The 15,573-nt window shown below is 38.9% G+C and overlaps 1 protein-coding gene across 1 annotated transcript; it reads right to left on the bottom strand.

Annotated features, from left to right (window-relative positions):
- Positions 1-4,481: 4,481 nt before the first annotated feature.
- On the bottom strand, positions 4,482-15,539 carry IL5 (interleukin 5). The gene is made up of 4 exons (XM_082455379.1): positions 7,649-15,539; positions 7,412-7,444; positions 5,788-5,916; positions 4,482-5,680 (listed from the first exon to the last, which is right to left on the bottom strand). The coding sequence occupies exons 1-4, from the start codon at positions 7,790-7,792 to the stop codon at positions 5,582-5,584; spliced, it is 405 nt and encodes a 134-aa protein (XP_082311505.1). The 5' UTR covers positions 7,793-15,539; the 3' UTR covers positions 4,482-5,581.
- Positions 15,540-15,573: the final 34 nt, after the last annotated feature.

Below are 15,573 nucleotides of genomic sequence, written 5' to 3'. Positions count from 1 at the left end.
TGCGGCAAGCAGGGGCCACTCTTCATCGCGGTGCGCGGGCCCCTCACTATCGCGGCCTCTCCCGTTGCGGAGCACAGGCTCCAGACGCGCAGGCTCAGCAGTTGTGGCCCACGGGCCCAGCTGCTCCGCGGCATGTGGGATCCTCCCGGATCAGGGCTCGAACCCGCATCCCCTGCACTGGCAGGCAGACTCTCAACCACTGCGCCACCAGGGAAGCCGAAGTGGAAGTTTTTAAGAACTGAGGTGTGATTCTCCAAGGGAATGGCAACAGCAATTGCTGACATGGCAGTACAATAGGATGGAAGCATCCTGGAACACTGAGCCAACACGTGGAGGACAGCTGCTCTGCAGGGCACACCCATAGTGTGATTAAGAAAGAGACTTTTGTTGTGTCCTTCTGCTGGGATTCAGAGGTGATTTATTACTATAGCATCATCTAGATGATTCTGACTGATACATATTCAGAGTTGTATAAGGTGGATCTGAAAATACTACAATATAAAAACAAGAGCTCTGATAGAGGAATGTCCAAAGTAATGCAGGACACCTAATACTGCTGGGAGTAATAGCCAGGGAGAGAATCAAAGAGGAGGTAGTATTGGAGCCAGACTGTAAGAGCCAAGTTAGAGGGATGGATGAAAACATTCAAAGGGCAATTGCATGTTCCCCACATGGGAAAAGACAGATGTACTGAGACAGTGTGGGCAAAGGCACAGAGGTGTAAAAACTCCTGGGTATTCTGGGAAGAATAAGAGCTAGCATACCCTACAGAACTTCTCCCCAGTTTTCCACGTAGAACATTTCTTCATAGACATATAGGCCTTTCAGGACTTCCCTGGCGGTCCAGTGGTTAAGAATCTATCTTCCAATGCAGGGGACTCAGGTTTGATCCCTGGTCGGGGAACTAAGATCCCACGTGCCACGGGGCAACTACTGAGCCCACACACCACAACTAGAGAAGCTGCGAGCCGCAGCTACAGAGTCCACATGCTCTGGAGCTCACATGCCAAAACTAGAGAGAAGCCCACCCAACACAAGGAAAGATCCCACGTGCTGCAACTAAGACCCTACACAGCCAAAAATAAATAAATAAATAAATAAATAAATATTTTTTTAAAAAGATCTGTAATAAAGAACCAATAGAAAAAAAAAAGAACATATATGCCTTTCAATACAATCCTTTTCTACCAATACTTACATAGGGAAAATATTAGATATATGTCCCCCAAACTCAATGCATTTTTTTTTTAAATTTATTTATTTATGGCTGTGTTGGGTCTTCGTTTCTGTGCAAGGGCTTTCTCCAGTTGCAGCAAGTGGGGGCCACTCTTCATCGCGGTGCACGGGCCTCTCACTATTGTGGCCTCTCTTGTTGCGGAGCACAGGCTCCAGACACACAGGCTCAGTAATTGTGGCTCACGGGCCTAGTTGCTCCGCGGCATGTGGGATCTTCCCAGACCAGGGCTTGAACCCGTGTCCCCTGCATTGGCAGGCAGATTCTCAACCACTGCGCCACCAGGGAAGCCCGGCAATGCATTTTTAAACAAAGTGATGAGGGAGGGAGCTCAACAGAGAAAGCCTTTAAGTTTATTCCAAATATATTGGTAGCATATCAAAGTTCACAGAAGACAACTGGAAAGGCTCTGAATGTCAACTAAAGGGACATGTAGCATGTTATATGGATAAAGAGGCCATATTAATGTTTTAGTGATCAGGAAGTACAGTTTTAAATATTTTACATCCTTATTTTACCACAATTTATTAAATAAACAAATACAGAAATATAAATTTTAAAATATTTTACAACCTAACGTTAGCTTGTTGCTTATACACAGGCATTTTACTGTGTTTTGTGTTTTATGCTTGGAAAATTGGTTGAGGATTTTGGATTGAGATGTAATGCATGAAAAATTTTCCCATTTAAATAATGGGAATGAGGCTCCTGGTTAGCATTTTCTTGCCAGCAGTGTTTAGTGAGAGATTCCTGTATTTCTTTTTTTTTTTTTTTATAAATTTATTTATTTTATTTATTTATTCTTTTTGGCTACGTTGGGTCTTCATTGCTGCGCGCAGGCTTTCTCTAGTTGCGGCGAGCGGGGGCTACTCTTCGTTGCAGTGCGTGGGCTTCTCATTGCAGTGACTTCTCTTGTTGCGGAGCACAGGCTCTAGGCACGCGGGCTTCAGTAGTTGTGGCTCGCGGGCTTCAGGAGTTGTGGCTTGCGGGCTCTAGAGTGCAGGCTCAGTAGTTGTGGCACACAGGCTTAGTTGCTCTGTGGGAGATGCCTGTATTTCTGAATGGCAGGGCTTGGAGGGGACAAAGGTATGACCTGTGAAGGAGATGGACCTGAGAGCCAGAGGTTTTTATGCCCAGAAGTGACATATGGCCGTGAGTGTATTTTATCAAAAGCCCTGACTTGACAGTCATGGGGAGATCCTAAAGTAGGGAGCTGGTGATGGCTTGAGTCTAGGTGAGAGGCAAGGGCCTCAACTGAGGCAGCAGGGATGGAGAGGGGGAATTGGAGAGACATTTCAGAGGCTGAATGGTGGATGGAAGGGCACAGAGGGTAAAAGTCAGGGAGTCTTCCGGAAAGGTGATGGGAAGGTAGTCATGGTTATATTAGCCAAATAGGGAACCTCAAAGGAAGAGGAGAAAGAAGGACAAGGAGGAGCAGCAGCAGCAGCAGGTTTGAGGGGATGAGGATGGATTCCAAAGAGGGACTTCGGTTTTAGATGCATTGTGTTGAGGTGTTCTCTGGAAAGGTTCCTCTGTGGCCCTCCAAAACCCAGCCTAATATTTCACTCTGGCTCCTCCCACTGGGCAGTAACAGCGACATCACTAAGACAGAGCGCAAATAGATGCTCTTTTATTGGGATAAGCTTTGAGAGGAAGAGCAAGACTCATGAAAGTTTTCCTGTAACCTGGAGCCTGCCAAATCCCTCTCCTTTGATGCCCTAGGTTCTGGAGCCCCACAGTAGTCAGGCTAGGTGAGGGAGCAGTTGATATAACTTGTAAGAATCCCACTCTTTCTGTCCAGGGACCATCTGGTTGGCATTACTTTTACGGGGAAAGTAGATCAGCTGGAGAATCATTGTTTCTGCCTTAAAAATCGTTGGTAGGTCTAAGAAGTCCCATTTTGGTTAGTTTCATACAGCCCTGTTTGCATTCGGCTTCTCTGAGATGGTAGATTGGTAAGAGTTCATTAGTGGGACTTTAGGATATTCCAGCCTTAAATCCATGATAACTATATTGGACCTTGATAAAGAAGTGGGAAAATGACTTTTTTTTCCTACCAAATTAATTTTATTTTTATTTTAATGGAGGTATAGTTGATTTACAATATTAATTTCAGGTGTACAACATAGTGATTCCAAATTTTTCAAAATTCTATTATGGAGTATAATAGATTGTACTCCATTTATAGTAATTATAAAATATTGACTGTTTTCCCTGTGCTGTACAATATATCCTTGTAGCTTATTTATTTTATACATAGTAGTTTGTGCCTCTTAATCCCCTACCCCCATATTGCCCCCCTTCCCCTCCCTACTGTTTGTTCTCTATATCTGTGAGTCTGTTTCTTTTTTGTTATATTCACTTGTTTGTTTAATTTTTTAGATTCCACATATAAGTGATAACATACAGTATTTGTCTTTGTCTGTCTGACTTATTTCACTAAGCCTAATACCCTCCAGGTCCATCCATGTTACAAATGGCAAAATTTCATTCTTTTTTTATGGCTGAGTAGTATTCCATTGTATATATATATATCAATATATACACCACATCTTCTTTATCCATTCATCTGTTGATGGACACTTAAGTTGCTTCCATATCTTGGCTAGAAAATGACCTTTTCTGAGAGAGAATATAAGTTTACAAGGGCAGGGAATTTTGTCTTTTTTATTCACTGATGAATCCTAGTCCCTAGAACAGTCCTGGAACATATGGGAGCTCAATAAATATTTGCTGAATTGAATTAAATTGACATTCAGTCTCTTCTCAAATTGAGTTTCCTGTTTCCTGTCAGTTTTGAGAACAGTCAGCGTAGTGCTGTGCTGACACCTCTTCATCATCTCAGCCCCAGCTCTTGGGGCTTGGTGGGTGCACAAGTTGGGAGCCTTAGCCACAGCAGAGTGCTGACTACCATGTCTGTGTTTGTGCTGGAAGGGAAATATGTCTTCTTGCACAAAAGGACTTGCATTCTCCCACCTGGGAATCTGTGTCTGACTGCCCTGGCCCCTCTCCCACATCCAGAAACAGTAGGAGCAGTTGCTTCACACAAGTAGTGAAGCGCAACACGTGCAATCTATGCAGATAATGCCCAGGGTAATGGCACCATCTGTAAGGCCCTGTAGCACATGCCCACAGCTGCCTCCCAGCATGCAGTATAGGGCCTGTGATCAGTAAGCAAAGGAAGGAATTAATGGCATAGCTGAATATTGTTACTGGGCCTCTCCCCTCCAGGTCTCAGTTTTAAAATATATCTTAAAGAACATATTTTCTGAATCCTTAAGAAATTTCCTCAAGTGGAGGAACTTCCGATTATGGTACTGATAGTCATAAACAGGCAGATTGGAGTGTTGTTCTGCCTAATGCTGCTCTGCCCCTAGGAATACAGATGGTGGGCACCTCTAGAACCCAGCCTCCCCAATATAACTGCCTACCAGTGCTTCTCTGACCACTGTTATGCCACAATGTCAGGTGAGGTGAAGAACCCCCCGGTCACAGTGCTCTGGGCTCCACAAGGAACGTTTCTTCCCCAAACTGGCAGTGGGATTGGCCTGCCACATTCTTCTTATAGGCTGGGAAGAGACCTAGATACAGATTCCTACACTGCCCTCCTCCCCAGGGGAAGCCGTGAAACTCATTTTAATTCTCTGGCCAGTTCTGGAAGGCCCTTATAATCATTCATTCATTCACTCATTCATCCATCACCTCCCATTTTACCTGCACCAACCTAGGCTCTGGGTATACCATGGAGAGGAAACCAGGCTCCAGCCCCTGCCCATGTCCCTGCTACCCCCTTCCCCACTAAGTCCTGCTAGATCTTATCCACCCATGGCATGCCTAGCAACCTGTGACTTCTGCCACCTGGAAGATGGGAATGCCCTCCAAACTTGGCATGTTCTCACACAGACTGTGCTCACTTCAGAAGTCAGACAAAGACCAGCAACAAATTGAACCAGAGTTGTCTATTTTTGTTTTATTGGAACATAGCCTAAGATGAAATAAATATTAATTTTCTAAGTTCTCAATTGTTTCATAAATAATATTAAGTTAACAGACATTTTACAGAATGTTATGTTAAATAAGACAGATAAAAGTATATATCTGTTTTGCTTAGAGCAAACTGATGGAAAATACTTCAATGATTCTGATATCTGAAATACAGCTCAAATATTTTGTTTTTATGCTTTCTGCCTGTGTGAGGTAGCAGTATGCCTGAAATATTTATTTTTGCCTCTGAAGTTTCATTACACTGAATATTAAGACCCCACCCTTGGTTGGCCCTCATCCTTGTTGCAGTAAAACATCCTTCTCCTCCTCCAGAATCTTTCGCTACAGTGAGACAGGTTGGTCTCAACTTTCCGTTGTCCACTCGGTGTTTATCACACTAAGAAAAGCTTGCAGGTAGTCTAGGAATTGTTTTACTCTCCATCTTTCTCCTCCACACTTCTTCTGTGAAAAGAGTAGACAGTAAGTATTGTAGGAAACTGTCAATTCTTGTAAACATAGGCAGAGCCAGACAAATATACTTAAGTTTCCACTAAATGTTTTTAACTTACTCTTTGGAGGTCTATGTATTCTTTTATTAAAAACAAGTTTTGGAATAGTTTTTCCACGGCATCCTCTTGTGCAGTTTGATTCTTCAATGTGTCTATTCCCTGAAAGACTTCTTTAATGCATAGTTGGTGCTAAATGAGGAAGATTTAAAAACTATAAATAATCAAAACAAGGTATAAAAATTTAGTTCCAGAAGTTAGTTGTGTTGTTTACATGAGTTCTCTTCTCCAAAGAATATTTTACTTGTTCCTTTTCCAAGTGGCAAACCACTTCACACTGAGATATAATTTCCAAAAGTAGATAAAGTTTATATGACTACTGAGGAGTTTTACAAATGATATAAATTAACTCCTTAATGGAAATTAAAATGTTTAGGAACTATAATGCATCTACAATACTGATTGAGCTCCCATGAGTTTCCTTTTGTAGTTCTAGCTGGTAATTTTATTCTATTTAGCCTAATGAAATCATATATTTTACATTTTAATACAACCATGACATACTCCAAATGTATACAATTCCATTATATGGTCATAATAATTTAAATATGTGGAAATGACACATATATTAATATAGAGCATTCATTGTATATTTTAATGTCTACTGACCATGATTCTAAAAATATAAACCTAACTTGCTAAACTTTCAGAAAGACATGAGAGTGAGAGGAAAGCCATAGATAGAGTTGAATGGAGACTAGGAGGCCCCTCTCACCCAGTATGGAATTCTTCTGGAAAGAAGCACTATTTACAATAGCCAAGACATGGAAGTAACCAAAATGTCCATCGACAAATGAATGGATAAAGAAGATGTGGTACATATATACAATGGAATACTACTCAGCCATAAAAAAGAATGAAATAATGCCATTTGCAGCAACATGGATGGACCTAGAATTATCATACTAAGGGAAGTCAGAAAGAGAAAGACAAATACCATATGATATCACTTATATGTGGAATCTTAAAAAATGATACAAAGGAACTAATTTCCAAAGCAGAAACAGACTCACAGACATAGAAAACAAACTTATGGTTACCAAAGGGGAAAGGTGGGGGGGGGATAAATTAGGAACTTGAGAGTAGCATATACACACTACTATATATAAACTAGATAAACAACAAGGACCTACTGTATAGCACAGGGAACTCTACTCAATATTTTGTAATAATCTATATGGGAAAAGAATCTGAAAAATAATATTTATATAAAAGAACAGACATATATATATATATATATATATATATATAACTGAATCACTTTGCTGTATACCTGAAACTAACACAACATTGTAAATCACCTATACTTCAATTTAAAAAATAAATTTAAAAAAGCATGTAGCAAAGAAAAAGACATTAAATACCTAAAAAAAAAAAAAAGAATGCCTTACATGAGGCTCTTTGAGATGGAGAACTGACAACATCACCAAAGGGCCTGATCCACTTGTTTAATGAATTCTACTTGTAAAGTTATTCCTAATATTTATAAGTACATACATTTGCATCCACACACACAAAAACAAAATGGAGAAAATTAAATCATCCCAGTGATAACTAATGCTTTATAGCTTAAAATATGAAATTTACTTATTCACTCAATCATTTATCAAATCTTGATTTAACTTACATTTGTATGTTCGGGAGTAGGAATCATCAAGTTCTGAAAAGGAAAGAAAATACATTCATGTTTAAAGCACTCTAGCACTCATAACTTTTAGTAAAATGCTTGCTAGTAATATGGTTATCAATCATATAGTACTAACACTCTCATAATTTCATGATTAATGACAGATCTTTAAAAATTAGCCACCACAAATGATTACCTATATATTTTAAAGACTGTAGGAATCAAAAAGAAAATTACCCCGTCGCCTATCAGCAGAGTTCGATGAGTGGAGAGCAGTGTCAAGGTCTCTGCCACCAGTCTATTCATGGGACTTTCTACAGCAATGACACAAATGTAGGCAGCTCCAAGAGCCAGCAAACTCAAATGCAGAAGCATTCTCATGGCTCTGAAATGTTGAGTGTTTGCCTTGGCAAAGAAAGTGCGTAGTACAAGATTTCATCCCCAACCAATTTATTCTCTCTCTTTGAGGAAATGAATAATTTCTAACAATCAGATAGAGAATGCTTAATAATGGCATATAGTGAAACTGTTTCCAATGCCTGTACCTTAAAAAATAATTTTACTTTTATCTTTTAATAATAATAAAAATCCCTATTTTTCACCTTTAAAAACATTTTCTATTACAAAAGAAAATCCTTAGGTGGATACATCATTGCCCCACCTTTGCATTTCTTAAAATCAGAAGATTGAATTTCCTTTTAAAAGATTTGTGTAAAAGGAAGTATAATGTAAACCACTAAATAGAATTTTATGCTAAAATACGTAAATATTGAGAATTTCTTTTCACGTCAAGTAAACTCTAATGCAGTTGTAGCCAGGTTGATCTGTCTTAAAAGGAATTGAAAATACTGGTGATTGAAGATGGTGATTAGAGCAGAGACCATCAAAACTTAGCTGGGTCAAGTTGTGTTCACTGGGGTCTCAATTAGGATCCTTTCTGTTGCCAGTGATCAAAAACCTAACCCAAACTGGTTGAAGGCAGATGGGGGATTTCTAAGCTCATATAACCAAATGATCCAGGGTGGAGGCTCCTTTATGTTGCTTACCTCAGTGACCATTGTCTTCATTCTCAGGCAGTGACCCATTCTTGGGTCACTGTGGACCCAAGATGATGTCCAATCTCCTGAATCTATATGTACCCTGTTCATGAACCTCAGGAGAAAGCAAATTGTGTTTTTCTGATTGCTCAATTAAAAGTCCAAGAATTTACCCTTGTTCACCCTTGATCCCATATTCACCCTTGAACTGTGGCCAGGGGTATGAGATATACTAATTGGTTCTCCCTGGAGCTGGAGATGGGCTTCATCCCACCCAAACTTCATACCTGAGAAATTTGGGGTCCTGGGTAGTAGTAAGAGGGACCTAGATGCTAGGAAGGCAACCAAAAAACATCCATCACAGCCACATAACATATGGGCATGCCCTCTCCTTCATGTCCCACAAGGGTAGGAGTGTCCTTTCACACCCTGGGTGGGCCATGTATGAATAGGTGTAATCAGGGGAATCAGCCTTTGTGTACCTTAGGCTCTGACCTATAACCCCAGAAGGGAGCAAATGAGGCCCCCTTCTAGACCACACACTTCCTTCTTCCCTGGCCTTAGCACACATAATGGAGGTGTAAGCCATTGCTTATAATGGAGAGTTTCAGTGAGCATCCCAAAGTGCTTCTTTGTTGGTGGTCTGGAAGCCTGGCTTTAGGACTACCTTGAGTATCTAGCACAGATTGTACCAAATATGAATTGTTACCTAGAATCCTTTTCCAAAGCTGGATGTAGTTCTGTATGTGAAGTAGAGGCATCTAGGAGGTGGACAAGCCTTTTATTTTATTTTTTAAAGATTTATTTATTATTTATTTATTTTAGGCTGCGTTGGGTCTTAGTTGTGGCATGCGGGATCTTTGTTGAGGCATGCGGGATCTTTCCTTGCAGCGCGGACTTCTCTCTAGTTGTGGCGTGTAGGTTTTCTCTTCTCTAGTTGTGGCACACAGGCTTCAGGGCACGTGGGCTCTGTAGTTATGGTGCACGGGCTCTAGTTGAGGCACGTGGGCTCAGTAGTTGTGTCGTGCGGGCTTAGTTGCCCCGTGGCATGTGGGATCTTAGTTCCCTGACCAGGGATTGAACTCGCATCCCCTGCATTGTAAGACAGATTCTTTACCACTGGACCACCAGGGAAGTCCCGTCAAGCCTTTTACATGGGAGTAGTCACAGCTCTGCACAGGTGGGATAAAAGTAGTATGGGACTTCAGTGGCAGCCTTCCTGTACCATGTCTGGTTTTGTTTGTGCTAAAGTTTTGGACTCTTGGTTAGACATGCCTGGTTTGAACACTTGAAAGACCTTTTCCTTGAGACTGCAGGAGTGACCGTGGCTTGCTGCAGGAGTGAGGTAGGAATCACAATAGACTGGATCAAGGTGCTCTTAAAATGGTGCTTTCAAAACCAAAGCTGAGTTCTGGCAGAGCCTTCTCTCCCCAGAAGATTTCATAGAGAGAGTTTGTTCTGGTTCTCCTCAGCTCCTTTGGGCTACACTGAGGAAGTGTGGGCTTAGATGAAGGTTTCAGAGGAACTGCCAAGTGACTTGTTATTTTAGTACCTTAAGTACACGAAGTTCTGAGTTTTAAACTTCTCTCTGTTATAGGGTTGCACAGGGAATCTAGGTGGTGGAGGATTGAGATACCACTGTACTAGTGTTCACTAAGCAGGAGAAAACTCACCAACCACTCACTATTTTTAGGGAGTCATGCTGGCTATGAAAATGAGTGAGATGGGCAAGGTGTGACAACAGCACAGATGGTGGGGCTGCAGAAAACTGCAGCAGAGTGACCTGTCTCCAGGTGGCAAGTACTGCTCAGCTTCAGCTGACTGTTGCCATGCGACACCCTTGGACTTATGTTGCCAAATCATCCAATTTTTCAAAGAAGCCAGAAATCCTGATTATTATGTATAATCTCCTGATTTTTAAATGTTGGCAATTCACAGTTTTAAGAACCATACAGGGTGCTATTGTGCAGTCTCTGATCTACAGTATAACTGTGGGTCCCTATTGGAGGGCAAGTTATTTAAAAATCCTCCTATTCAAAATTATGTATCTTCAAAAATGTTTTGTGGTAAAATACATGTAACATAAAACATAACATCTTAACCATTTTTAAGTATACAGTTCAGTCGTGTTGAGCATGTTCATAATGTTGTACAATCCATCTCCAGAACGCTTTTTATCTTGCAAAGCTGAAACTCTGTACCCATTAAACAACAACTCTCCGTTTTCCCCCTCCCTCCCAGCCCCTGGCAACCATGCTTCTACTTTCTATCTCTATGAATTTGACTATTCTAGGTAACTCAGATAAGTAGAATCATATAGTATTTGTCATTTACTGACTGGTTTATTTCACGTAGGATAGTGTCCTCAACGTTCATCCATCTTGTAGCATGTGGCAGAATTTCCTTCCTTTTTTTTTTTTTTTGGCCTCACCGCAAGGCTCATGGGGGATCTCAATTCCCCAACCAGGGATTGAACCTGGGCCACGGCAGTGAAAGCCCAGAATCCTAACCACTAGGCCACCAGGGAACTCCCCTTCCCTTTTAAGGTGGAATAATCTTCCATTGTATGCATATACCACATTTTGTTTATCCGTTCATTTATCAATGGACATTTGGGTTGCTTCCATCTTTTGGCTATTGTGAATAATGCCATTATGAACATGAGTGTACAAAATTACATTTCTTATAATGTTTTCATAAGTCAATAACTATTCCTCTATTAGTCTGATCTCCCCAACCTGATTGCAAACTCTCTGAGCAGGGACCATAAAATAATGTATTTGAAAGAGGTTTATTAATGTTAACCTGCAAACAAAAGTTAATAATTTTAATCTCCTATGAAGAATTCCAAGTAATTTTTGTAGATATTCTAGCCTCAAGGAAATGAAGCATAATTCTCTTTAAGTGTCGATACACTTAAGGTAAGTGTGGAATACAATTCATTTTAAAGTGTGCAGTCTGGAAGGGGGATTATGAGAGGAGTAACTTTGCAATGGAGAAACCTGACAAACCTCAGCCAGGTGATTAAGGTCCACATCAACAGTGATAACTCATGTCAGTAGCATGTCCCCTTAACATGATGTAATGAGAATGGCATTTTATCTCTGCGGTCTTCCTCCCCAAAACTTATAACCTCTGTCTAACCATGAGAAAACATATTACACATATCCAAATTGAAGGACAAAATACCTGAAAAGTACTCTTTAAGACTGTCAAGGTCATCAAAAACAAGTAAAGTATAAGAAACTGTCACAGCCCAGAGGAATCTAAGATGACATGATGACTAAATGCAGTGTGGTATGCTGGATGACATCCCAGACAGAAAACCCCCTAAAACTAAGTAGGTAAGAACTAAGAAAACCCCCTAAAAACTGTGGAGTCTAGTAATGTGCCAATGTTGGTTACCCAGTTGTGACAAATGTACCATAGTGATATGAACAACAGAGGAAACTGAGTACAGGGTACACAGGACATCTCTATAATATTCTTTCAATGTTTCTGCAAATCTAAAGCTAAATGAAATAAAAGTTTATTAAAAATAACCTTGCAAATTGAAAAAAAGTTAATGATTGTTTATATTATTATGTAAAAAAACTTTGTAGCCCATAAGTGTCATGCACTTGGGACCATTTTACTTCACTAGACTGTGAGCTCCTTGAGAATAAGGGTTTTATTTAATTGATCTCTTTATCCTCAATGACCAGCCTATTATACACACTCAGTTAATGTTTATTGAATAAATAACTGAATGAATAAGCAGGAACTTGGTTGTATTAGTTGAACACATTAATGTAAATACTGTGGAAACTGAAGGAGTCTATTCCCTGGGGCCAGGAGCCTGATAATAGAAACAACTTTGGCAGGACTCCTGGAAAAAAGACAGAGCAAAGCTGTCGGCTCATCTATAGAGAACAAACCAATGTGAACTACCATGGTATTTTTAAAAACCCACATTATTTTAGGAGAATAGAAAGAAATTAGCAAACAGTATTGAGAATTTTTAAGAATTACTAGTAATTGTATAGTTTAGAAAAAGGACTTTGGTGTTGAAAAGTTGTATTAGTAGGCAACATTCATCCTTTTGCCCTAAAACCTTTGTCTCTATTAGTGGCTTCCAAATTGGCAACATGTTTTTAAAAACTGATAACTGTGTTTTTTTACTAACTGTGTAGTCATTAAGGTCAAATGACTTTTCTATGAACTGATTCTAATCAATTAACAGGGCATGATGCCACAATTTTTTTTGCAGTGACTAAATGTAAAATGATAGCATCTCTTTCTTTTTCTTGACCTTATTCTAACCTCCATCCTTTCAATCTCCAAGTATATCTTTTAAATAATTTTTTAATTGATAAATAACATCATAGGAAAATAAACACAAAACTTCTTCCCCTCGACATAGCAACTACTGTATTAGGTTTTTGTTGACCTCTTCCAATCTTTACTAAGACAGCTTTACAGAGTTGTAATCAATGAATGTGTGCAATTTTGTTTATCTTTTTTGTTATTAATACTTCTCTTTCATATAGCTACTTATTATTTTAATGGTTACCTGCTATCAGATGAAATTGATGTACCACAGTTTACTTCACCATTTGGGATGTTGCTAGTATTCCACAATTACCAACAACGCTACTAAAAAGCTCTCTGTATAATTTAAAAAATATTTCCTTATGCTGAGGAACTTGTGTGATCATTTTAATAGCTTTGTTACATTTTACCAGATTAACCCTCTAAAAATATTCAATGCACAAAAAATAAATCTCATATTTTTAGTGTTTTACCATTTATAAAGCACCTTCACAAAAATAACTTTGTTTAATCCTGATATCAGCACTGTGGGATAGATTTCTTTCCCTCAAGATTCTTTAGCACTAGGGTTTAATAGTTCTGCTAATGTAATGAGTGAAATGAACCACAAAGGAAGGTGTGATACAAGAAGCAGTAGTAGTAAAAAAGCTTGATAAATATGTTGGTAAACATAAATAATGCTGGTTTAAAAAAATAACTCAGAGGATTTCAAGACAACATGGAACAAAAATACTAAACAATGATAATGTGGAAGACTAAGATGCAAGGAGTGATCAGATTCGGTGCATTTTATGGTTCTTGTACTGTTTAAAAGGATACTAAAGGTATTAACTTCAGATTTCAAAATAGGCACGTGAAAAATTCAAGAATAATGACTAAAAGAATCAAAATAGAATGTGCAACTTCAAAACCAGTAGAATAAAACAAGAGAATAATGAAAACTCAATCAATCCAGAAACCTGGAAAGGAGAAAAAGAGGGAAAAGGCACAAAAAAAGATATGAGAAATACATCCAAATTTATCAGGAATAACAGTTCACTTCATGCAAAATGACATTAAGAGGTTTAAAAATCAAGGGATAGAAAGACATACTAGACAAATACTAATCAAAAGAAAGCTGATGTACCGATATAAATATCAGAAAAAGACAATTTATGTCAGAAAGTATTATTAGGATAAAGAGATTCACTAATAGGTATAAGATAGTATCTCATGGTATTTTATTTTCCATTTCATTAATTATGATATAAGTGAAACTAAACATTTTTCAGTAGTAGTTTACTGAGAACTGGGAACTTGACTGATTCGCCTTTTTAGTTCTTTTTATTTTAAAGATTAATCATTTTTATTGCAAATCTTTCCACCCGCCCCTCCTAGAGTTGTTACCTTAGTTTTATAGTTTCCTACTGTTACAAAGTTGAAAATTTTTGTAATGGAATCTGGCACCTTGTAATGTCCATTTTTTTCCTTCAACTTACTTTTTCTCAAGTATTTTAAAGTAAATTATAGAAAGCGTGACACTCTATCATTAACACTTCTATATGCATCTCAAAAAAAGGATCTTTTTCATATAGCAAAATATCATCACATCTAATATAATGAAAACAACGGGTTCTTTTTTAGCATTTAATCTCCAGTCTACATTCAAATTTCCCCACATATACCCGAAATTCCCTTCACATCTCTATGTCCTAAGCAGGATTTAATCCAGGATCATGTGCTGCATCTTGGTAACATGAAACTCAAATCTCTTTTAATTCTCAACCATCCTTTTAGAATCTACAAAAGTTCTTGTTCTATAACAGTAATCTGAAAGTCTGGGCCAGTGTTTTGTAGCACATTCCACCTTCCAGATTTGCCTTTTCCATCCTTGTGATATTATTAGCTTAATACTTCCTGTAAACTGGAAGCTTAATCTAAAGGTGCTAAAGATTCAAGTTAAACTTTTTTTTTTTAATCCAGCTGCATAAGAGGTAATTTTGGCTACTTCATATTAAGCAGGAGACATACATTCAATGCCATTGGTATATTCGTCACCTCCAAAAGTTTCTTCTTACCTTCCTTACGTTTATTTTCTATTTAATTATTTATTAATTTATTTTTTGTGATAAGAACAGTTAACACAAGGTCTACCATCTTGGCAAAATTTCAAGTATACAATACATTATTGTTAAATATAGGCACGATGGTGTACAGATCTCTTATTATTCATCTTGCATAACAGAATCTCTTAAAGGTGTCTATTCCTATCTTGGGGTGGTACTTACAGCAGTGGATTTCCTTCACATATTTTCATAACATTTTATAGTCTTATAATAGCTTTTTGGCTTTTGGTCTACAACGGCAGTTCACAAACTTTTGGTATTAAACCCCTCTCTGAGGATCCCAAAGGGCTTTTACGTGAGTTATAACTACTAATATTTACTCAATTAGAAACTAAATTTGAAATTTTTTAAAAAGCACAAGAATATACAAGCACACATTCCATTAGCCATCATTGCGATGGTGTCCCGCACGTCACGTAATTACTAGAAAACTCAGTACATTAGGGAGCGACTGAGAGCGCAAAGGCAAATAACGTCTTAGTATTGTTAGAGAAAGTTTTGAGGGGAGCGGACACCGCATCCCCCTCCGCTCCAGGAGTCCCGAGATCACACTTTGAGAATCGCTGTCCAACACAAGTCGTCCCTTAGAGTTAGTGCCTCTCAGTGCTGTCCCGCCCGGCCCCCGCCGCTAGCAAGAAGCCGGAATCCGTTTTCTATACGACGTTGCACTCAACTTTCTTGCGCGGTAAGGTTCCCGGAACCCAGAGCT

Source organism: Balaenoptera physalus, assembly GCF_965194825.1.
Source record: "Balaenoptera physalus genome assembly, chromosome: 3".
In the NCBI taxonomy this organism is placed as follows: domain Eukaryota; kingdom Metazoa; phylum Chordata; class Mammalia; order Artiodactyla; family Balaenopteridae; genus Balaenoptera; species Balaenoptera physalus.
Note: the sequence above shows the minus strand (reverse complement) of the source record. Positions and strands in the feature narration are given on the sequence as shown.